The 25,867-nt window shown below is 33.3% G+C and overlaps 1 protein-coding gene across 1 annotated transcript in view; it reads right to left on the reverse strand.

The window, feature by feature from the left end:
- LOC114329096 (peroxidase-like) overlaps positions 1 to 25,867 on the reverse strand; it is a 96,441-nt gene that overhangs the window by 59,158 nt on the left and 11,416 nt on the right. The window contains exon 2 of the mRNA XM_028278109.2: positions 10,833 to 10,969. Within this exon, the coding sequence (XP_028133910.2) occupies positions 10,833 to 10,963 (131 nt within the window). The 5' untranslated portion in view covers positions 10,964 to 10,969. The remainder of the gene's footprint in view (positions 1 to 10,832; positions 10,970 to 25,867) is intronic.

Raw genomic sequence — 25,867 nt, forward strand, 5'->3', positions numbered from 1 at the left:
TTTATCAACTTTTTTGATACGCGGGATCCAGGCCTATTTGAAATACAGTAGTGTGCAAAAGAAACGGTCACACTACTATATTACAAACAAAATCGTTTATCAAAAGCGTATCTAAAATCATCAAATAATTCTCAACTTAGAGTGAACTATAATTCATCTATAACCATACATAAGCATAAAGGACAAACTCGAGTAATAAAAAAGATTTTTTTAAACCACCGAGTAATAAAAAAGACTTTTTTATTACTCAATGAGAGCAACTTAACAAGCACTTATCTAAATTTTTGGACAGTATCCTATTGTCGTATCCTACTCTCTTAACAAATCATAAATGTTCAGAATTTGAAAAAATCGCATATGGACCAAGTAGATAAAAATATCTTAAAGTCTGAAAGCTGCTAGCCACTTTGAATTCAAAAGCATTCCCGTAACTACTTTATGGCTACAGCTGCAAAAGGGCAGTTCATATAATAAATAACATTTTCTGGCATTTGTGTTTAGATTGTTTGGAATATTAGAGTTTATAGAAATATCTGAATCATTACTACATATTTAATTTTTTGAATTTATTTTCGTTTAAAAAAAATTTTTATCATCAGAGTGGCCTGCTTTTGGCCGCCCTTATAATCGGCCGCCCGTGTGCGATGCACACATTGCACACATGGTAGCGGCGGCCCTGTAAACAGCGATATGAAATGATAAAATTGATAATATAGTCAACGATAAGAGGAGGAAGGAATATAAGAAGATGGAGAGATAAGGAATATAAGAAGATGGAGATGTCATAGAATAGAATAGAAATATGCTTTATTCTCATGAAAAATTGTACAATTTTATCGACAAAGCTTATAAAAAGGCAAGAAAATAAAACAATAACAATTCAATTTACTAAAATTACATAAATCGTCAATATAAATTAAAAAACTAATAATAATGAAGTTAAACAGAAAGAATCAATTGAAAAATTTAAATAAATTGCAAATTGCATAGTCTACTTATATTAGTAATTAATAAGTTTAAAAAGTTAAGTTGCTGCATATGACACCCAAATATAGATAAAAAAAAAATAATAAAAACACTACTTGTGCAAAGGGTACTGTAATTTCTTGTTACTGATTAGGAAAATCCTCTAGTGAATAATATGGTCTTTCAGATAGGTAGGCTTTTGTCAGTTTACGGAATTTGGGAAAAGATGCTGGAGATTTAAGTTGTAGAGGGAGATGGTTGTAAAGTATTTTACAACCAGTTTCTTTAAAAATGACGGGGTCGGTAAATAGACGTCAAAGGCAGAATTTATCGTGAAGTAGTCATGATTAGGTTTTGGTGGAAAGACATGTAGATGTTTACGAATTAAGCAAACAGTTTCTAAAATATACAAAGATGGAAGGGTTAAAATTCCGTGATCTTTGAAGTAACTTCTGCAATGTGTTGTTCTTCTGAGGCCAAACAGATATCTTATTGCTCTTTTTTGTAATTTGAAAATAGCATCGAATTGGGCAGCTGTACCATAACCCCAAAAAGGAAGACCATAACGAAGATGCGACTCGAACAAAGAAAAATATGTTAATTTGGAAGATGCTAAATTGAGTTCATTCGAAACAGATCTTATAGCATAGCAAGCTGAAGATAGTTTCTTCCTTAACAAATTGATATGGAGAGACCATTTAAAATTGCTGTCTAAAAAATACCAAGAAGTTTTACAGAATCAACGGTACTGATCTGGCTATTATTAAGAGGTAAGAGTTGAAGAGCTCCTTTGTAAGATAATGCTACTGTTTTATCTACGTTAAACGAGAGTAGATTAGAGTCAGACCAGGTTTTTATTGTAAGTAGATCGGAAGTTATAGTAGCATGCAAAGTTGCAATACTTAAGTTGCTCCTGGTATCATAAGCAAAAAGAAAGACTTTTCCATCGATTTTTAAACTAGTGATGTCATTAATAAAGATAAGGAAAAGTAGACACGGCCACATACAATGTTTTTGAGACTAGAATCTGCATCATTCGCTCTAACCAGTTATTTCCTATCATCCAAGTAAGGAACCAATTTAAAAAAATACCTCGAATTCCGTAGAAATTTAGATTTTCTATCAAAATGTTGTGATTTACACAATCAAAAGCTTTGGCGTAGTCACAAAAAACGGTAGCACTGTGAAGATTATTGTTCAGTGCTGTGTCATGTAAATGCAAATGCAGTTTAATAGAAATCTTTAGAGCAGCGGTAGCTTTTTAGCTTCAACTTTTTACAAGTGGAAAAACAACAATCCAGATTCTAGTCAGATATAGATCGAACTTTCAATTCTATGAGCAGAGTGAAAATTTGTTTGCGGAAATTATTGATATCGACACAATCCATGTACTATGGCAACATGATGCTAGAGAATGGATTACACAGGAAGTAGTTACCTAAAGACCGTAGCACCTACAAAACAATAGCCCGTATTTTGAACGCAAGTTTAGTAAGATTCTGATTTCATCATCTCTAAATCGACATGGAGGGACCATTTAAAGTTGCTGTCTAAAAGAATACCAAGAAATTTTACAGAATCATCGGTACTGATCTGGCTATTATTAAGAGGTAAGAGTTGAAGAGCTCCTTTATAAGATAATGCTACTGTTTTATCTACGTTAAACGAGAGTAAATTAGAGTCAGACCAGGTTTTTATTGTAAGTAGATCGGAAGTTATAGTAGCATGAATAGTTGCAATATTTGAGTTGCTCCTGCTATCATCAGCAAAAAGAAATACTTTTCTATCGATTTTTAAACTAGTGATGTCATTAATAAAGATAAGGAAAAGTAGAGAACCCAATACTGAACCTTGAGGTACCCCACATACAATGTTTTTGAGACTAGAGTCTGTATCATTCGCTTTAACCAATTGATTCCTATCATCCAAGTAAGATTGGAACCAATTTAAAGAAATACCTCGAATTCCGTAGAAATTTAGTTTATTTGTCAAAATGTTGTGATTTACACAATAAAAAGCTTTGGCGTAGTCACAAAAAACGGTGGCAGTGTGAAGATTATTGTTCAGTGCTGTGTCATATAAATGCAGTTCAATAGAAATCTTTAGAGCAGCGGTAGCTTTTTCGCTTCAACTTTTTACAAGTGGAAAACAACAATCCAAATATAGATCGAACCTTCAATTCTATGAGCGGAGTGAAAAATTGTGTGCGGAAATTATTGATATGGACACAATCCATGTAGGTAATATGGCAGCAACATGATGCTAGAGAATGGATTACACCAGTGCCGGTTTAACCTAACTTCGGGCCCTGGGCGCTGGAGGTTTAGGGGCCCCCTTCATTGCTATTCGTTGTCAGTTTTTTAACAAGAAAACACATGCATTAACTGTAAAGGTTTATTGTAAAATCCATAAAATATATTTTTTAAACAAGCAAGAATAATAGCAAACGTAAAAATAATCCAAATAAAAAAGAATGCATGTGTACTTTGTACGCACGTAAGAAGTTATACTTCTATTATATGATTTCTTAAAAATAAATATACTTTAAACAGTTTGTTTTAATTTTTTTTAAACATCAAACTAATTTTGTGCTTAACGCTTTCAAAAAAATAAAAAAAATATAGGATTGCACTGGATTCGAACTCAAGACCTCTCGATCTCTGGCCGAATTAGTCGAGGCATTGAAGCACAAAAAAAGGCCTTACTGTCGATTTTTGGCGCAGTAAGACGGATTTTAATGCAGTTTGATGCGTTGGATTCGTGAGAATGTCAGGAAATTTTGTGAACTAATATAATGAATAAGAAATTTGAAATTGCATTTGTGCATAAGAAAAATGCATTTCAAAAGTGCATTTTGAAATAGGCAATTATTATAAATTTGCAACTCGGTAAATAGTTGGGCAACATCCCGATTAATTATTTTAATTAATTTTAATCATTTTTAAGTCCATATAATAATAGTCTAAGATGTCAATAACCATTAATAATAAACAAAAAATTTTTCCTTATGGGGAATCGAACCAAGTACTAACACGTCCGTAACTAGATCCACATACCGCTAGCCTACGCAGACACTTATAGCTAGCCAAAACAAATAGGTAAGTAAAAATTGTAAAGAAAATTACTACATACTTAAATGTATTATAAAATTAATATATTCTAAATTTTAGAAGAAACATTCGTAAATAGGTACATTTATACAAAACATTCGAAAAATCGACACTTCAATCCTTCAATGAATCGACTAAATGCTATACCAAATACGCTACGAGGACTGTGTCTGTATCGGTTCGGACGTAAATACCTAATGACAATTCACGGTAACAAACAGACAAGGTGAATAAATATTTATTATACATATACAATAAAATGTTTTAATAATAGGTACTCATCATACTCCTGAGGAAGACAAATCCAAAGACACAAAAATTATAATAAATATATTTACTAAAAAAAAAACTAATATATTCTTTTCACACCTGTTCTTGCACTGATATATTAATACATAACTAGAAAGATTTTAGCAACTAAACGACATACTGTCTGTGTGCGCATGCGCGCAGATTATGAAATTTTACTCTCAATCGCGTCTAAAGAAGTATAACTTCAAAAATACATTTAAAATCATAAATAAAAAACAGAAAGTTCCACAAAACAACACATGACAAGCAAAAAAACATTATAAAAAAAAACAAAGACAAAAATTAGATAACTTTTTTTCTTGACTTGGCATTCGCAAACTGCCATATAATATTATCACAATTCAGTTTCTCGAGTTCTTCATTGTCTATATTACAATAGTGATAATGCGTCTAAGTTTTCTTGACACAAATTTGACCTTAAATAGGTTTTTATTCTTTTTAAAGCCGAAAAAGGCCGCTCGCCTGACGCATTAGAAATTAGTATCGTCAAATAAATTTGCAGTAAAGTTAAAATATTGGGAAATGTTGCTTTTACATCCTGGAAGAATCAAATAAATTGTATGATGTTTATTCAAATTTTAGCATAACGTTACAAAATGGGTAATTTCATTATGCAAGTTCTCTTTGGTTTGATCAACATCGTTTTTATGTTTCTCGCATAAAGTATTAATTGACGTCTTGACTTCTCCTTTATCTCTAGATTAAAAAAACATCTAAAAGCTGATGTTACATCCTTGTAACATTCAATTCGCGATTCTGAAAACAGCGACTAATTTTCTAGACTCTAGATTTTCTGCGACAGCGATTTTTTTGTCGCTGCGACTACAAATCGCAAGTGAAGTGCTATCCTTAGAGGCCGCTGTATAATGCCAAATTGCAATTTTTGTAATCGCTTTACTTTTGAATGTTTGAAAAAGTGTGTACCTATTGTTTGAGTATTGGCATTTTCGAGAATAATCTATTCTTTATCTATAAATTAGATTTATGTATATCCATTTTTGTCTTTCGTTTAACTATTTTAAAAGGAATTATTTTATTCCTATTTTAAACAACTTATTTTAAAGCCGAAAAGTGAGATAAATTATTATTTAAGCCCCAAAATTCAAAATGAAATTATTAGAAACTAAAAAAACTCCGTTTGTGCGATTATTTTGGATACAATTCGAGACATGGCCATTGATTAATAACTTACACACTTTTTACCCACTACCTGGGTAATTTTTAATCAATGACATGGCGAAATCTGACAACTTTCTGTAATTTTTGGAAAAGGGCCCCGCCACAAACACTGACACGGGGCCTCTCTGGGGCTAGGCTACAAAAAGGCGTTTGCAGCGTATTGGCGTCTCTGCGTATGAGACTTTTTTCGGAGAATATGTAAATTATTTAGCGACTTTACTTTTTTTTAATTAAAAGAAACGGGCCCCTGGGCGCCCGCCCCAAGCGCCCAGTGGATAAACCGGCACTGGATTACACGGTAAGTAATTACCTAAAGACTGTAGCACCTACAAAACAATATCCTGTATTTTAAACGCAAGTTTAGTAAGATTCTGATTTCATCATCTCTAATGTATGTTTTAAGGATTGCTAGTTTTGTCGTCATTATGGCGATTTTATTTCTAATTAAGTTTTCTTGCTTTCCAACTTATCTTTGATACTTAGCATAGTAAGCTGTTGTGACGATTATATAAAACAGCACTAAGTGAAAAAAGTACACGGTCTTGCATAATGTTTTTTAATTATTTTAATTTGAAAATATACAGATATGTGTTTAATGTTTACTCTAGTGAAAGTATTGTCCGAAAAAGGCAAAATCTACTTAAAAACAAATCGAAGACTCGTGTACAATTTATATAAGACATATTAGTTAGGAAACTATTAACAACCATTATTACAATTTCTATGATTTAATGATATTTCAAAGAAAAGTACCACCTTTTACCAAAAGTATTTAAACTATATACTTACCTACATGCATGTTGAACATCTAATGCAGCGGTTCTCAATCTTTTTGTGTCATGTACCACCAAATACTTTTTATTTTTTTTTTGGTACCACCTAACTGAAATACATATCTAACTAGGTGATCTAATTAACTATAATAGTGGTGCTGATTTTGGCTGTTTTTACGTTTTGTGTACCACCTCAAAAAATGAAATGTACCACCAGTGGTACATGTACCACAGATTGAGAACCACTGATCTAATGTATATTATTTGTAGGTAGGTACCTACAGTGTAATTTTGTTTTGTTTCGTTTTGATTTAACATGAACATAATAATTTTTTTCTACGAGCGTGCAAAAATGTCTACTTTCGCGCACGCGTTTTAGTTTAGAAAGTTTCACTTTTCAGCAAGCGTTTTATTTTTCCGCACGCGTTTTACTTTTCCGCACGCGTGTAGATATTTTAATATGGCCTTAAAATAATTATAATACATGCAATAAACTAATATTTAGATATTATTTACTATTTTATTTCAAATGTATCTTATTGTGTTCCTGTTTTAATGAAATTAACGCGACAATTCGATGAAATAAAATTATTTTGACATAATATTCGAAAGTCAAATCGGCAGACAATAACAGTCGTTTTGAATCATCGTCATGGAAATCAAGATCGTCGTCATGCTAACTAATTATATTGAAAGTTTGGTTTTGACAACCTTGTCAAAGAATTAATTTGTGTATGTATTTTCATATTAATTAAATTAATTGATTTTAGAGTAAACAGTATCTAGCGATCAACAGGTAGCAACAAAATATAACTTCGGGAGATAGTATCATAAACTTTGGCAACAGTGGTAATCTTTGACATTATCTAAGATTAATATTTTGACAATATCATAGTCGCGCTAAATGGAAGTAATAGAAAACGATTTTATTATTAATAAATAGATATTTATAAAAATAAACCAAAATGGGTGAAAATTTTATGTTAAGATAGGTATTTAGAAAGGTATTTGCATGAAATATCTAATAAAAAACAATAATAAATAATCATTTTTTGTTATGAAGGTGATACAGTAGCGATCAACAGGTGGCAACAAACGCGGTCCAATATTGCGAAAGTTCTGCGAACTTTCAAAAGTGAGGCAACACTGCGTCGGTAATTCGACACTGACAGTGACGTTTATACTATCAAAAACAATAATTTTTATACACATAGACGCGAAATGTTGCCAAGTCAGTGACGTTCGATTTCTTGTTATAAAAAAATCGATTTTTAGTAGTTCCAAGATTACACAAAATCTAGGCATGGGGTAAAAAAGTTTATTTGAAGAAAGTGTATTTTTTTGTCTTTCTTAATGGCGGTACAGGCTCCTTTTTTCAATATTTTATTTAGTTGTAGAGTAATTTCCACATACTAACATATTTCTGAAATTGGGCTCTGTACCGCCATTCTTTATTATATTACGAATATGTGTGCCAAATATCTCGACAAAATATTCAAAATTAGAGCCGCAATCTTGGAACGCGTTTATTGCTACCTGTTGATCGCTACTGTTTCCTCTGAAGCGAAACAAATTTCGCTTTGACAAAACAAAATGAAATCACAAACAGCCTCCCACCTACCTCTTAGCAGTTTGAACATTTAATTTAAGCGAAAAGCAATGTTTATTTGCCAAATAAACATGTTTTTCTATTTTCTGCAGCAATAAAATGTATTTTGAGTTAAATAAATTACATAGATTCTTCTTTTTCTGTCAATTAATTTAATTCAAAAATTATTTTTTTGTCCACCCTGTATAAATAATGATATTAATGTTTATATTTCTGAATAGAGCATTGAACATCCTTTCATATGAGCTACCACACACGACCTCTATTCTCATTTAAAAAAATCATCGATTACATCATCACGCCCAGATGGATGACGTCACTAGTATGAAATATATATCAAAAAATTGTAATTTAAAAATAAAAATCGACCTGTTCCGGCATTTCCTTAAAATCTAATAGCTACTGCCAAATATCGAGGTGGGCTGTTTTCTTTGGCCCACCCTGTATAAATAAAGAAAGCCAACATAATTAGTTTTAATTTTATCGTACCTATAACCTATATCGATGGTCTAGTGTACAAAGGTGCTAAGTACCAATTTTGGTCAAAACGTGTTATTTGGCACACCTAAACCGCCTAAGACATTATTATCTTGCAAACACATGTGGTAAGTAAAATATGTCCATATTTTTTTCTAGCGCCATCTTTCAAAAGGAATAAGTACTACGCACCTGCAGGTTTCTACAACTTATGTGTCAAGTGCACTTAGAACATTTGTACTACTAATCGAGATTCGTGAAACCTTCAGAGTTAATTACTTAACACATTTGTGCTACACCTAACACAATTAAAAGTGAGGTTAGATTACGTGAAATTTGTCGGTAAACGTTAAGAAAAATAGTGGTCTTGATTGTTAGCAGTTTAATTAGTGATAATGAGTTCCAGAACCATTCGCATATTAAAAAATGCTCTTGAAAATCAATGTGGAACCCTAGAAAAATATTTCATGAGTTTGAGCCAGCATTAACTTTTCATGTTCCAAAAAAGGATCAGTGCTCACAATGCAATGCATACCATCAGGCCACAAACAAAGAACCGCTAACAGAAGAGTATAACAAACACAAAAAAGAGAACAAGAATCGATGACTATGAAATCCGAAGATAAAAAGAGGGCTGCAAACGAACATGGCAAAACTTTTCGCTCCATTAATTTTGACCTTCAGGCGATCTTACCTATACCACATGCAGGAGACAGTCAAATTTATTATAAACATAAACTTAATGTATATAACTTCACAATCTACGATGCCGCTACGTTGGATGGGTATTGTTTCATCTGGGATGAGAACCATGGAAATAAAGGTAGTGCAGAGATAGGTACTTGCCTTTTGAAATACATCAAAAGCTTACCTGATACAGTTTGCCACGTTGCATCATTTTCAGATACCTGTAGCGGCCAAAACAGAAATAAAAATGTTGCGGCCGCAATGTTATATTCAGTAAGTCACATCAACCACCTAAAAATTTTTGACCTGATGTTCATGGAGTCGGGACATTCCTATCTGGAGGCCGACTCAATGCATGCCACAATTGAACGAGCTAAGCGCCATAGAAAAATTTACTCAACTCGCCAGTGGTGTCTGCTAGTTCCGGCCTCTAGAATAAGACCAAGACAATACATTGTGGAAAACATGAAATTTAATGATTTTTTTGATTTACAAAACCTGGTAAATAATTATGTTTTTAACACAACCATGAACACAAAAAAAAAAGAAAAAGTGAATTGGCTAAATATTAAATGGTTGAGATTTGACAAAGAGAAAGCATATATAATACAATATAAATACTGTTTATTTCAAGAAAATTTTGAAGAAATAGAAGTAAATTGTAAGGGAAATGCTGGAAGAAAAAGAACAAGCACAAACCTTGAACTAAACCAAAAGTATTTGACAAGACTACCAGTTTCACATAAAAAGAAAAAAGATTTGGAATATCGTTTAAATTCTAAAGTTATTCCCGATGAATACTCCCAGTTTATAAAAGACATTCCAGTGTCAACTAACAATATTCCAAGTCGAAATGAAGAGTCTGATATTTCAGATTAGACAATTCTCTATAAATATCCGGTAAAAATATTAGTTTAGGATTTTTTACTTTGCCTTTGATAGAGTATTATTTTTTGTATTTGTGTCAATAAAAATAATTATTTTTTTTTTCAATGTGGTATTAACTTCCTTAAAAAAAATTTTGGTACTACAAAGGTGTTAAGTAACAGCAACAATTATTATTATTATTATTATTATTATTTCGGGACCCGCTAACATTTTAAGGCTATTTAGAACTTACAAAAGGTCTTCAGATGTTACAAAATATGTGAGCAATTATTAATAGGTACATGATAAAAACTATAATTTTAATAAGATTTAAAAGCTTAATTTTCAATTATTGGAAAACCAACAAATTAGCACTTAGCACATTTGCACGCTAGGCCATCGATATAATCTTCTGACATAAGGGGGCGCAAAGATGAGTCTTGCACCCCAGTGCCGTGTATGGTTAAGACGGCCCTGGAGCGGGGCGTCAGGAAATTTCATCAGCTCGAAGAACTGAAAAATAGGTGTTTAATATTTTTTAAAAATATATGGAATGACACCAAAGACGTACTCCCACGGAGGTGGGGGTACGTCTTAAATGGCGACCCCCATTTTTTATTGGATATAGGGATTCCTTACATAAAAATAAGTAACTTTTATTCGAGAGATTTTTTTCGAATTACGAAAAGTTACCTTTTTTCGGTTTTAGGACCTAATGTCCTAATGGCTTTAGGAGATAATCTTTACAAACCAATATGTCGCCATGACGCTTTAGTAACTGTAAATTTAGCATCCAATGCTCCCGTACTATTATGTACATTTTAATTTTTTAGAAATTATAAAGAAACTTACCCATTTCCTGCTAGTACAGGGTACTTAACGAAACCGAACAAATCTTCATAGATCGAGTTTTTGAAAAAACCGTCTTGGGCTGTTGCTACAAACAGTACGTTGACCAACAGGAGCAATAACCTTTTCTCCATTTCGACCTAAAAAAAATATTCTTTAATTAAGTATATATTTTAGGTATTTACCTGTAAAATAGGTTATTATTATAAAATAATAACTAAGTATTTATGAAACAGTTACATTATAATATACATAGATACCTATAAGATAACGTATTTTTTACTTATATTATTAAAATAGTTATAATAGAATCATCCATGCCATCAACACTGATAAAATAATACCCAATAACTTTAAGGAATTTTTACTTTACTCACTTTACGAACACTCGATACGAATCGTATCCGCCATGTTTTACCGTAAGGCCCTATGGTAAAACATGGCGAATATTATTCGTATCGAGTGTTCGTAATTCCACTGCAGGCCACTTAGCACAAAATAAATCGATTTTTAAATACATCACCTAGAAACTTCCAAATTTTTGCATTGTGTCAGGATTATGTCAGGAAAAAAGTCTACTATAGAAAAATGGGTGAAAATGCATAGTTGCATTTTAAAGTGCATAAAATGCGTCCAAAATTGCATAAACATGTCAAAATAAATGTATTTTGTTATTACATTTTATTACTCGAGTTTTTTGAGTCGCTGAAGACGAATAAGCCATCAGAACCGACCATAAGTGCACTTGGTAGCCAGGTTCACTGCTAACGAACGTCATCTGAAGTTTCGAGTGTTTTTGGCACTAAATTGATGAAAACAGATTACTCGCTGTATTATTTTGGGGTCTCTGTACAAGAATACGCCACCATAACCAATCTCCCTGTGCACCTAGTGCTCAAAAACCGTCCAAATTCCAGAAGATAACATGGCTTAGCAGTGACCTTGGGCACTAGATGGTCTGAAGGTCGATTTCGATGGGGTATTCGTATTCAGCGACCTCAAAAACCACCGCCTAGTAATCTATTTGCATGCATTCAAGCCGAAAACCTTCGACACCCCAGAAGATAACTTTAGCTAGTGACCGTGGGCACCAGGTGCTCCGGGGGTCCATTCTGATGGAGTATTTGTGTTCAGTAACCCCAAAAACCTCTCGTGTAATATGTTTGCATTCATTTAGTGTCGAAATCCCTCGAAACTTTAGAAGATGACGTGACCCTAGACACCAGGTGATCCGGGTGTCGGTTCTGATGCCGTATTCGTTTTCAGCAACTCCAAAAATCTTGCGAGTAATATGTTTGCATCAATTTAATGCAGAAAACCCTCGAAACTCCAGAAGATGATGTGACTTAACAGTGACACTGGGCATCAGGTGCTCCGAGGGTCGGTTTTGATGGCGTATTCGTATTCAGTGACTCCAAAAACCTCCAAGTAATCTGTTTACATCAATTTAATGTCGACAATCCTCGGACCTCCAGATGACGTACCTTAGTAGTGACCCTGGGTACCAGGTGCTCCGAAGGTTCTGATACCATAGTCGTCCCAAAATACGTTCAGCGGTCCCAAATACTCCCCGAGTAACAAAATCTGGCCCTTAATATGCTTCCTTTGACATGTTTAGGAACAGTGGCGTAACAAAATCCGTTAGGGCCCCCCGCATAATTAGAAATGGGGCCCCCCTTAAAAAATGACTAAATACGACATGTGTAACAAAAACTTATATAGTCGGTTCGCTAAATTCAGACACAACTGGCTAGTGATTTTAGTAAGTCATTTTGCCAATTTTAAAAAATTGGCAAAAAATAATCAATAATTACTAAATAGTTAGTAATTTTGCCAATTTTGGCAAAATTGGCCAAAAACAAAAAAATTACCTACTAAAATCTCTAGTCAGTTGTGTCTGAGTTTAGCGAACCGATTATATGTGTAATTTTCAGTGTCACCACCGAAGTAGTCAAGTCAGTACTTTTTAAGTTATCTACTAGTGAAAATGTTTATTGTTTAACAAAAAAAAACATGTTTTCAGATGGTTGTAAATAACTCAAAAAGTAAGTATGTATTTGATCGAAAAAAAATGTTCTTAAGAAAAATGTAGCTTATAAAAAATTATAAAAATTAAGTCTATTGAACCAGTAAAAGCAAAATTGTAGCTCATGAAAAGTTGTTATTATTAGCCAAATTCCAAATCGAATATTTCAACGTGAAATAACCGTGAAAATAGTAAAGCGCTAACGATTAATTTTATTTGGGGTGCGAAATAGGAAGATATTCTCACGGTTTTTTTTTTAGCAAAAAAGGGGCCAACTTTATTTTGAACTCGCTCGCTTAGTTTTGATGCTAGAAGCTTGCGATGAAACGTTATACAAAAAGATTCTATAAAAAATAAAAATAAAGCTTGTTTTTAAACATTTCAAAAAAGTTTTAATGAGTTTTCCTCGAAAAGTGCTTCATTTTTTTTGGGTATTTCACGTTGAAGTATTCGATTTGAAGTTGGACGAATAAAAACTATTTTTACGAATACAACGTTGCTTTTACTGTGTCGATTTCTTTTATAAGCTACATTTTTGCTAAAATATTTTTTCGATTATTTCATTCATAGGGATTCTGACCAATAGAAACCTACAAGAATAAAAATTACAGCGAAAATTTTTTTCGATAATTTCCCGTCGTCAAGTATTACGTCAGATGTCCTTCGTTGCTACGCTAAAATGAACATTCAGTGACATTAATGACAATTAATGTTTTACAACTTGTCAAATAGAACACCATGAACAAGTTTAGCAAATATTCAGGCGAATATATCAAGAACATATTAGTTAAAATGATTTAAAAAAACAGTTTTATTCATGAAATAATCTTACCGAATTACACTGAAGTATTTAAAAATTACCGATTTGTTTGGCCCTCGTGACACTTTGACATTATTTTACTTCCCTTCGGGTCTTGAATTTTCGCAAATTGTCAAGCAAATACGTCGTAACGCTGATCAAACTCCAAAACGGTCATTTATTGGGCTATTATTCATGAACTGTGTTTATGATGGTTTATGATAACTTACAGTTTTCATCTTTAGTGGAATAGAATAAAATAGAAAGAAAATCAATAAACGATTACATTATTACATAGTATGATATTATTATTATTATTATTATTATTATTATAAATCAAATAAGGGCAGAGGAGCGAGCTCCTATTATGCCCAAAAACAAAGAGAAATATCATTTTACAACTAATACAAATTAAGAATAAAGTTAAAAATTAACAAACATCAAATAAAAATATTGAAACAATAAAACAATGTCGCCCTAAAACAATTCAATCCTGTAAAGCTCCCATAATGTTCAAAACAAAGAAAAATATCGTTATAAAACTAATAAAAATTTTAAAGATTACAATTTCAAACAAAATTTTGAAACAATAAATAATGCCGTCCTAAAATTATTTAGTCTTGGAAAGAAAATAAAGAATTATCAAGTCTATTTTTAAAAATGTTAACACTAGTTGCCGATATGGTGTCTTCATCTAAGTTATTCCAGATGTTAAATATTCTGTTTGGTAAAAAGTTCATTCTGGATCTTGTTGTCGTCTGTTCCCTCTTTAATTTATATCGATGACCTCTTAATCGTTCGTCTAGATTTAGCGTAAATATTGTGTTAAGGTTTCCAAAATTATATTTTAAAATACGGAAGGATATAATTAGGTCACCTCGAAGACGTCGATGTTCAAATGTTGTTAGATGAGCCAAGGATAGTCTGTCTTCATAATTAGGTCTTACACGGCCAAATGCCAGTCTTGTGGCTTTACGTTGAACATTTTCAAGTAAGACTTTATCACGGTTAAGATCTGGACTCCACACTGGTCCTGCAAACTCAAGAATAGGTCTGACGTATATAGAGTAAAGTTTACTCATTGAGGTTAGAGATATTCGTGTAAAACATTTGCGGATTAGAAACAGTTTAGAATTTGCACGTTTACACACGGACACTATATGGTCAGACCAATTTAAGTTACTGTTAACTATCACTCCAAGATCTTTGTGGGAGGTTACTGACTCTATGGGATGCCCATTAATAAAGTACGGTAGTAATGGGTTATTTTTGCCAATATGTAGTATGACGCATTTTTCAATATTCAGTGGAAGTAACCACTCTGAGGACCATTTGAATATTGCGTCAAGGTCGGTTTGAAGAACATGTTGGTCAATAACTGGATTCACATATAATTTAGTATCATCTGCGTAAATGGAAACCTTACTGGATACAACAAGAGGAAGATCACTAGTGTATATACAAAATAGTAGTGGTCCAAGTACTGATCCTTGTGGAACTCCACTCTTGAGACTGGTTTGTCCAGTGAATAAGCTTCCCCAACACGAACTCGGAAGTACCTGTCTGATAGAAAATTTTGAATCCAAAAGTTTAACTTTCCGCGGATACCATAGTGATCCAATTTAGCTAGTAATCGACGTTTGGGAACACGATCGAAAGCTTTGGAGAAATCTAAATAGACTACATCAACAGGATGTCGATTGTTTAAAGATGAAGACCAGTCACTTATACAATGAAGTAAGTTTGTGATCGTTGAACGACCCTTGATAAAACCATGCTGCTGGTGAGGGATGACATTTTCTTGAAGTAGGAATTCAGACATAGCTTCAGAAATAATGGATTCCATGACCTTGCCGACAATAGGAACTAGGCTGATTGGACGATAATTATTGCAGTCAAGTTTATTTCCTTTCTTGAATATAGGAGTAACCGAAGCCAATTTCCATGACGAGGGAAGAGAACCCTGATTAAAAGAAGTATTCATTATAAAGGATATAGGTATGGCTACAGACTCTGCACACTGTTTAAGGAAAAAAGAAGTTAGTCCATCTAATCCAGGTGATGAATTATTGCGTAGTTTCGACAAATGTTGTTTAATAACATCTGGAGTGAAAGAGATATTATCAAGAGTTGTAAGGAGACGTGGACTCATTATTTGAGGAATGGTGTCATTTGGTTCGTCTGTAAAAACCTGAAAAAAAAATAAGGATAAACATTCCGAAGATTCATTATTAGAAGAACATATGGACCCATCATCTTTTTGAAGTAATGGTATGGAGACTTTAGAAGATAAAGATGTGCGAATGTACCGATAAATTTTTTTACTGTTACCACTAGATATGATAGATTCTTCATATTCTGTTCTTAGTTTTAGCAACGATTGTTTGACTCTGTTAGAAAAATTACGGTGAGCGAGAAAATCATACAGGGAACCAGTAAGTTTATACGTTCGCCAAAGCTTTCGTTTATGTCGAATTAAGCGGATAGCTGAGAGGTTAATCCAAGGTTTTAATCGATTTTTGTATATTTGTCGTTCAGTTGTATTATCAGAAATTGTTTTAGTAGCAGTATGAAGAAAAGAGTCCCACATTGACGATGGATCTGGGTGATTAAGAAAAATAGATTGCCAGTCTATCTGTGACAAAACAAAATTAACAGTAAAGAAATCAGTAGTGGCATACGTTACGAGATTATTTTTGCAAAGTGGTGTTAGATTAAATTGAATGTGAGCAGTAATAAGTGAGTGGTCAGAAATACCCACAGTATGAATAAATATGAACAACTTTTTTCGTGCACTACTAACTATTAGCGACTATATGTACAATTTTCTTAATACATGTCTATCTGATGGTCAACTTCAATTTCAATATAGCATTGCTTAAAAAACGTTGCGTATGTATGTTTAAAATAATATGACAGTAACACATTTTTACATATTATTATATAAGATGACAAGATGGGGCCCCTGACATATTGGGCGCTCCGCAAGCTTCATGCTGCGGGGGCCTCTGTTACGCCCTTGTTTATGAACTTTCGCAAGCATTTTATGCACTTTAAAATGCAATTATACATTTTCACCCATTTTTCTGTCGTAGAAATTTTTCCAGACATTATCCTGAACGCAATTATTAAAGAAGTTGTACATATCTACATATAAATATAGGTGCTGTATTTAAAAATCGATTTATTCGGTTGTTTTTAGTGCTAAATGCCCTGGTCTACGAATATTGCATCTTTACACGATCTTCCTGTAGGAAAACCTTTTTGCTCATCTGCTTAGTTTATGAGCTGATTTATTCGTTCTTGTAAAATTTTAGTGGTAAGATTCAGGATAGTATTTAGCAAATTGTAAATACTTTATAGTTTTCTGGTTGTTTCATACCACCCTTTTTGAATAATCCGGTTATCTCGTTTCTTCTACATTCTTCTTGTATTTTATTGTGTCTTATAATCATGTTCTCAGTTGATCCGTCATTGCAGCTCCCCCACATTTCAACGATTCATTTGGTATCCCATTTTTACCTGCAGCTCTTCTCTATTTTTAGGTTTTAAAGTGTTTTGTTCCTCATGCTTGCTATGCGAACCCCTTTGTTTATGGTAATTTTCGGTGTTTATGGTTCCAACGTTATTTGTTGTTCTTCTGTACATAATTTTATAAGTTGGCCAATCCATGCATCCTTTTCGATTTGTTTTGATTCTATTAACTCCTTTACGTTCGCTGTTTGACCTATTATAAAGCGCCATACCTACCTACTAGTATTTCTTTTTGTGAACCATAAAAATCGTGCTACAGTTATTTTTGAGAAGCGTTCCCAGCGGTCGCATTAAATTCTTCATACGTTTGTTGTGTCTTGTTTGACATGTACTTCAGGTAAGCTATTTTATTTCCCTTGGATTTTTCTTTCACATCTGTACAGAACCACGGAGTTGTTCGCTTTGAGAGAGACTTGCCTTTATTTATCTTTCTTTCGACTTGAGATTCTTTAGCAAGTCTAAGATGTTTGCCTTAATTTTTGCCCACCTTTTCTCGGCTTCATGACTTTGAATGATATAATATTATGTATTTCTGCATTTCTCTGTTATTCTTTTTTGGTATAAATACCTGGTTGTGTCGTCCTGCAAGTTTTTAAACTTTCATCTTTGAGGTGTTTTCTGCAATTTTATTATTATGATATGTTACATATCATAATATGTATGTACAGTAGAGCGTCGATAATCCGAACTAATTGGTACAGGGGTAGTTCGAATTATCAAATACATATAAACATACTACATAAGTACATGTACATACGTTTTAGTTACAAGGAATAAAACACCTGCATAATAAACAAATACAGGGTGTCCAGAAACTCTACCGACAAACGAAGACAGGAGATTCCTCAGATAATTTTAAGACAATTTAACTCAATTCATCTAGTCCGAAAATGCTTCCTAAAGGAGCTAGAGCTATTTGAAGATGGCGTCTGGTAATTAGTTTTTCTTAAATATCTCCAGAACGCTTCTATTTAGAAAAACGAAAATTGGTACACATATTTATCTTCCAGAGATAAATCGATTCCATCTATTGCAAATTTCTAGTACCGGTCATAGGCGTCCGTTTTGGGTAGGGCAACAGTTATATTATCGCATAACTTTTTGCTTTTAATTTTTAAGCATTATTGAGTCTGTATTATTAAAATGTAAGGTATCACAATACTTAAAGATACTCTTATTTTAAGACGATAGGATACACTGTTTTCCGGAAAAATCGATTTTAAAATTTTTCGTTTTTTGAATATAAAAAAAAATTCAAAAAAAAAAACTATTTAGAAAAACGAAAACTGGTACGATTATTTATATTCCAGAGACGAATCGATTTCATTAATTGCGAATTTCTAATACCGGTCATATGCGTCCGTTTTGGGTAGGTCAACGGTTATTTTATCGCATAACTTTTTTGTCTTTAATTTTTAAGAATTTTTGACACTAGATTATTAAATCATGAGGTATTCTAGTAACCAAAGTTACTCTTGCTTTAAGTTGGCAAAATAGACAGTTTTTTTTTGAAAATTTTTTTCAATTTTTTTTTCTAATTCAGGAAACGAAAAATTTTCAAATCGATTTTTCTAGAAAACAGTGTGTCCTACCGACTTAAAGCAAGAGTACCTTTTAGTACTAGAATACCTCACAATTGAATAATCTAGTATCAAAAATGCTTAAAAGTTAATGACAAAAAAGTTATGCGACAAAGAAACCGTTGCCCCACCCAAAACGTACGCCTATGACTGGTGCTAGGATGGAATCGATTTATCTCTGGAAAATAAATATGTGTACCAATTTTCGTTTTTCTAACTAGAAGCGTTCTGGAGGTATTTAAGAAAAAACTAATTACAAGACGCCATCTTCAAAGAGCTCTAGTTCCCTTAGGAAGCATTTTCGGACTAGGTAAATTGGGTTAAATTATCTTAAAATTATCTGAGGAATCTCCTGCCTTCGTTTGTCAGTAGAGTTTCTGGACACCCTGTATATTGTATGTATTCTGCATAAACAAAACAAAAATCCGCGGTCATATTTTGCCCATATTGTTATATTAAATCCAAAAATTCGGTCCGCGATCATATTTTTTTAATTTTATAATTTTTTTTGCGCTCGGATTAGCGAACTTTCGGATTACCGGGGTTCGGATTATCGACGTTCTACTGTATTTTCATTCGAATTTTGCATAATACTAACTTATGACAGCTCCTCTGCTGTCGGGACTTAAACCTTGAGCTAAAAATACAACTGTTAAGGTGCTATGTGCTATCCGTATTATACTCCGGGATAGAAGCATGGATACTCAAGAAAATTGACATGAGGAGATTGGAGGCATTCAACATGTGGATGTACCAAAGAATACTGAAGATCTCATGGGTAGATAGAATTACCAACGTAGAGGTAATTAGACATATGATAAGGAAAGAGAAGTACTTCTAACAATTAAGAGAAGAAAACTGTGATATATGGGACATGTGATGAGGGGAGATAAATACCTAATACTCCAGGTCATTATGCAAGGAAAAATCCAGGGAAGAAGATCCATAGGAAGGAGACGTAACTCATGACTGAAGAACCTTAGGAAATGGTTTGTATGTCATCATCATTATCAACCCGTACTCGTCCACTGCGACATAGGTCTCCCTCAGCTCTTTACATCTTTCTCTGTTTTGTGCGGCTTGCATCCAGTTGCCTACAATACGCTTCAGATCGTCAGCGCATCTGATTAGTGGTCGTCCTCTGCTCCGTAGTGCTTCTTCTCGTGGTCTTCACTCGACAATACGTTTTGTCCATCGGTTGTCTGACAATCTGGCGGCGTGTCCTGCCCAATTCCACTTGAGCGACGCGATTCTTTCGACGGCGTCCGTTGTTTTTGTTCTACGACGTATTTCTTCGTTTGGGATTCGGTCCCTCAGTGAGACACCCAACATCTGGCGCTCCATAGCCCTCTGAGTTATGCGAATCTTGTTCACTACCTTTTTTGTGAGTGTTAATGTTTCCGCTCCATAAGTGAGTACAGGCAATACACACTGGTCAAAGATTTTCCTTTGCAGGCATATGGGTAAGTCCGATTTAAATACATAGCTCAGTTTACCAAACGCTGCCCAGGCTAATCCTATGCGACGTGGGAGCTCGTACGTCTGGTTATCTCTTCCCAACCGAATTTCATGTCCCAAGTACTTATAAGATACAGTCTGCTCAATATCCATTCCATCGACAACAATATTACGATTTAGCATCAGATTAGTCATTATTTGCGTCTTGTTGATATTAATCTTTAGTCCGACCTCTAAGGAAGCCTGATATAACTTGTTCAACATTATTATTGCATCATCCATACGATCGGCTATAAGGACGATGTCATCTACGAATCTCAAATGACTGAGCTTCTCTCCATTTATATTGATACCATATTCGTTCAGATCTGCCTTCTTAAAGTTTGTAGAATTATTTAGAGCCGCGGTCTCAAAAGTAAAAATCGCTCTGATGATTGCCAAACTTCCAAAGCGGAGACGGCTCGAGAAGAAGAAGACAGTCTTTTATCTCTGCCGATGTTGGTATCATTACATCCAAGATTTGGGCTATCTATTTGAGATAATGTATTTGAAAGAATGCAGTCGATCATAGATATTTTTGTCGTCTGCTGTTTTCAAAGGTATACTTGTGTTGTTCTTTGTGAGGGAGAAAGTATTATTAATATGTATGCACTTCATTTGTGCTGTAGAAGTCCGTCAGAAGATCACAGTTTTAATTTCTATTCTGTAAAAATGCCCACTTTTATTTTATTTTTTTTTACAATTTTTAAAATCTAAAGTTTTTATTTCTTATATCTTCGTAGGTATATCATTGTTTTATTTATTTTTTTGTTTAAATTTTTGTTCTATATAATAAGCAGAGCAGGAAATTAACATGATCGTTACATTATAGAAAACGAACTAAAATTTGTGTAGGTGAACACACCACATTATGAATATTAAACATTTAAGGCAAGTTGATTTTTGGTGAGAGTTTCCTAATTAGTACAGAAACATTTAACTGACAAAACAAGCTATAATTAAAGGTACTATTACATAAACATAGTGTTAACAAATATTGGTGTATTTACTTTATGAGAAAGTGGTTGTGTTTTAAATATTAATATATTAATATTAATAATAACCTGTAGTTGTTATGAATTTAATTTATATTATGTACTAATACCAGATAAATGATTAGAAGGTCCATTATACACTCAGGTACAAAAAATTATTTTATAGAGAAGAAGACATATTTTTGGAGATAGATGCCACTTATAGATCGGGAATAGATTTGAGGAGCAACATTAAATGTAAATAAGAAACACAATTTATGCGAAAAAAATTATTTAAAAACATATGACATTATTCGAAAATTGAAAAAAACGAAAGGTAGCTTTTTTGAAAAAATATATTTATGTCATTTATCATTAATGCCTAGTATTTTCTCCTCGGGCCATTATAATAGCCTGCATCCGTATTGGCATTGTTGTAATTAAACTTGGAACATAAAGTTGCTTCAATTCGCCCTATATTGTCTGAGGAGCCGCACTAAACTCAAGCAAGTTTTTTTAGTACAGTCGGGTTAGACGAATAACAGGCCTAACCTTGCATTAGGAGCTGCCCCAAATTTTATTTTTCTAATCTTTAGGGGGGGTCAATAGTAGTGTAAATTTAAAATCTCGACTGCCGCCATCTTGATTTTAAACGAGAACCGTTTGTGCTCAATATCTCCGCCATTTTCAACTTTTCGACAAATAGTATAACAACCAAAATTGTTGAAAATATGATTTTATATCATTTCTATTGTTACAATTTTTTCCTGCCGTCGATATTTTCCGAATTATGGCGGAAAATAGTGACAGTTAGAGCATAATTATTGAATTATCTCGTTTATTAATAGTTTTACGACAAAAATGTTCCTATACAAAAATAGAGAGAATTAAATTATACGCAATTTTAATTTCTTTCATTTTTTGCCAATGTTAATTTTTAAGGTAGTACGTATGCGGTAATGGCGCGAGCGTAATACCCGATTGATTTTTGTAACAATTGTTTTTGCTCTATATCTACGCCGTTTTCAACTAAAATTGTTCCAAATATGATTTCATACAATTTCTTTTTAACAATTTTTTTCATGCGGTTGATATTTTCCGAGTTAAGTGGGAAAATAGTAAAAAGTGGTGGGGGCAGCATAATTACTGAATTTAATCTGGGTTCCTAGCTGCCCCAAATTTTATAATTCTATCCTTTAGGGGAGATCAATAGTAGTGTAAATTTAAAATCTCGACTGAATTCTGCTGTTGCATTAGCCGCCAAATTGATTTTAAAGGAGAACCGTTGTTGCTTAATATCTCCGCCATTTTCAACTTTTCGACAAAAACGGTAGGAACTAAAATTGTTGGAAACGCAATTTCCTACAATTTATTTTCCACAATTTTTTTGTGCGATCAATATTCTCTGAGTTAAGGGGAAAAATATTGGAAGCGGAGGGGAAGCATAATTATTAAATTGTCTCATTTATTATTAACTTCACGACATAATTGTACATAAACAAAAATAAAGAAAATTATATTTTATACAATTTTTGAAACTTCCAATGAAACACTAACCAAACTAAGTACATAAAAGACATAAATAATAACTAATATGCATTAAATTCACTTAATTTTATTAACTAGAGGATTTTATTGGTTGAATTTTTTTGTCGATAATTAAGTTCCATGTCAGCTAACATATTTTAATATTTCAACATTTTTTGAAATTTTGGACCCTGTTGGGGGGAATTTCCTTATTCCCCCCTCGTAGACCCGCCACTGGTTCTCTAGAAAATTGTAGTAAATCGTAATTGCAACAATTTCAGTCCTTACACTTTTTGTCGAAAAGTTGAAAATGGCGGAGATATTAAACAAAAACCATTGCTATAAAATCAATCATCTCTTACGCTCGCATCTTTACCGCATACGTACTACCTTAAACATTGATTTTATCAAAAAATTTAAAGAGATCAAAAATGTACAAAATTTAATTCTCTTCATTTTTGTACAGGTTCAAATTTGTTATAAAACTAATAATAAACGATATAATTCAATAAATCAATAATTATGTTCTAACTGTCACTATTTTTCTCCCATAACTCGGAAAATATCGACCGCATGAAACAAATTATGATAAACGAAATTATAGAAAACGCATTTTCAACAATTTTAGTTTCTGCATTTTTTGTCGAAAAGTTGAAAATGGCGGAGATATTGAGCAAAAACGGTTTTCGTTTAAAATCAAGATGGCGGCTAACGCAACGGTGAAATTCAGTCGAAATTTTAAATTTACACTACTATTGATCCCCCCTAAAGATTAGAAAAATAAAATTTGGGGCAGCTCCTAATGCAAGGTTAAATGTTATCCCAACTGGGCTATTTTAACGGGATAGCTGAACTTGCATTCGTCTTCCCGATGTGTGCTATAGATGTTCGATTGGATTGAGGTCGGAGTTAGAAGCTGGCCAATTCATACGGATAATACCGATGTCTTCTAAGTATTCATTGACGATTCTAGCAAGGATTCTAGCAAGATAATTCTATATACCTTGTTCCTTTCATGAACCTCCATCCACAAGGACTAAGTCATTGAAGCTGATATCGCCTGCTCGATAGGTTATTCTGTCAGCAATGTTATATTGGCCAAATTGTTATTGTTTTCTCCAGATTTTTTACTGACTTACTGGTAATCTCAAGCCAAACCTGGACTCATTCGAGACATTATTTCAATTTGCATAATTCTAATTTTCATAATGCTGGTTTTCTGGATAATAAATTTGCTTCCTAAAGTTGTCGATGAACTGTTTACCTACTTACATTCACATTTAGGACTTCTTCTTCTTCTTTGAGTACCGTGCCCAAATATTAGGCGTGGATGGTAGCTTCCATGATAATTTGGCGATATCGTTCTCGAACTTGCGCGGAATATGCAACAATAATTCATCTGATGATAAGCCAGTCCATTAACGGAATTCGTTCAGGCGATTTGCGAGTTCAATTGAAGTTAGATGACTATTTCTTAAACATGAAGAAACCAAAAATTTTGATCATCACGTGCAGATGATCAAATCTGCAGCCTGACCCTGACCTAGTGCAGTTGCCGTTTTAGTTGAACCGCTAAATGGCTCTTTGAACAGCACAACGGTTTACATCTAGTATCTGGACCTCCTAATGTTGGCTACGACCATCTTACACTAAATCTACGGCTTTTGCATTATCCGTTGGTGTTAATAAACCTTTTACCCACACTTAAAAAAATCATGCTTACCTCCCAACCTCCCTCATGAGACTTAGTTTATTCAGTTATTTATGTTGAGTTGCGAGTTGGATAACTTTTCTGATACGGAAACTTTTCGGGAGGGAGGCATCTTATAAACTTTTCTGGAGGCCTCTTATAGAGGTTTCTAAACTCTGGTGCGTCCGACAACTAGAGTACCCTTAAAGACTTGTCTGACAATATTACCAGTAAATTGTAAGTTTATTTTATTTTTATTTAGCGTATGGCTTAAGTACATCACAGAATATATTCAGATTTATGCATTATACAATGCATCACAAACAGATGTTCAGTTTTTTTATATATTCGATTGACCCTTCGGTTGCCATAAAAAAGTCTATAGGGTCGCCTGTGTATGCTCTGCGTGGGCAGTCCTGAACAATGTGTCTGATCGTCTGTCTTGCAGCGCCGCAGTCACAAGAAGGCGAGGGAGGTTTACCCCATCTGTAGAGGGAGTCGGCGCATCTTCCACAGTTTGTTCGAATTCGATTAAGGGCTGACCAAATCTTACGGGGACGTTCCAATTCGCCAGGTTTTTTTATGATGTCTGGTAGACTATGGTAATGCGGATTTGTCTTACTTTCCCAATCTTCTCTCCATCGGGTATTTAAGTCAAAGTTGGATTGCTGCAGCGCTTGAGCAGCTTATAGAGGGGGTAACCTCCCAAGTAGCACCGAACGGGTTTATTAAGTATTTTAAGGATGCTTTAAAACTGTAGCATAAAACTAAAATTAAAACCATTTGGTTTTTAAGTAAACCTTAAGGTTGTAATAAAACCGCTTTCAGCATAAAAGGGCCCACTCTGAAAGAGGTCAATAAAACCAAAAATAAAAACCTTCTTAAAACTTTGTTTTCTTAAGCAACTGGTTTTAAAGCTGCTGTGAAGGTACTTTTAAAACCATGTTAAAAGACACGTTAAGTGCAGGCAGTTTTATAGCCAACGTAAAAAGGTTTTTTAAATGAAGACTTTTTAAGACAATTTACCATATTAAATGATTTTTAAAACCCATATACTCCATATAAGCCAACATATTTTCCCATGTGTTTTGATAGGTATATAAATACGTATTTGTAACCATAAAATAATAAAAAGTACTTGGTTATTTCGGACTGTCAAGGTAGAAAAACACTTGCACATCCAACTTTATTGATAATGTTAACAAAAATAGGTCTAAATAATTCACGCGCCCTAAAATTTCTGAATTTTGACGATTAAAAAATAAAAATAATAAAAAAATTTAAATCGGAAAAATATTAATTTAAAAGAAAAATAATATTTTATCTACAATTTTAATGTTTTAATGTTAAAATAAATAGAATTTATGACTTTAAGGCGCTTATTTATAAGTTTTATGTAAGCCTTATATTG

The sequence above is a fragment of the Diabrotica virgifera genome, chromosome 1 (assembly GCF_917563875.1).
Source record: "Diabrotica virgifera virgifera chromosome 1, PGI_DIABVI_V3a".
Classification (NCBI taxonomy): Eukaryota; Metazoa; Arthropoda; class Insecta; order Coleoptera; family Chrysomelidae; genus Diabrotica; species Diabrotica virgifera.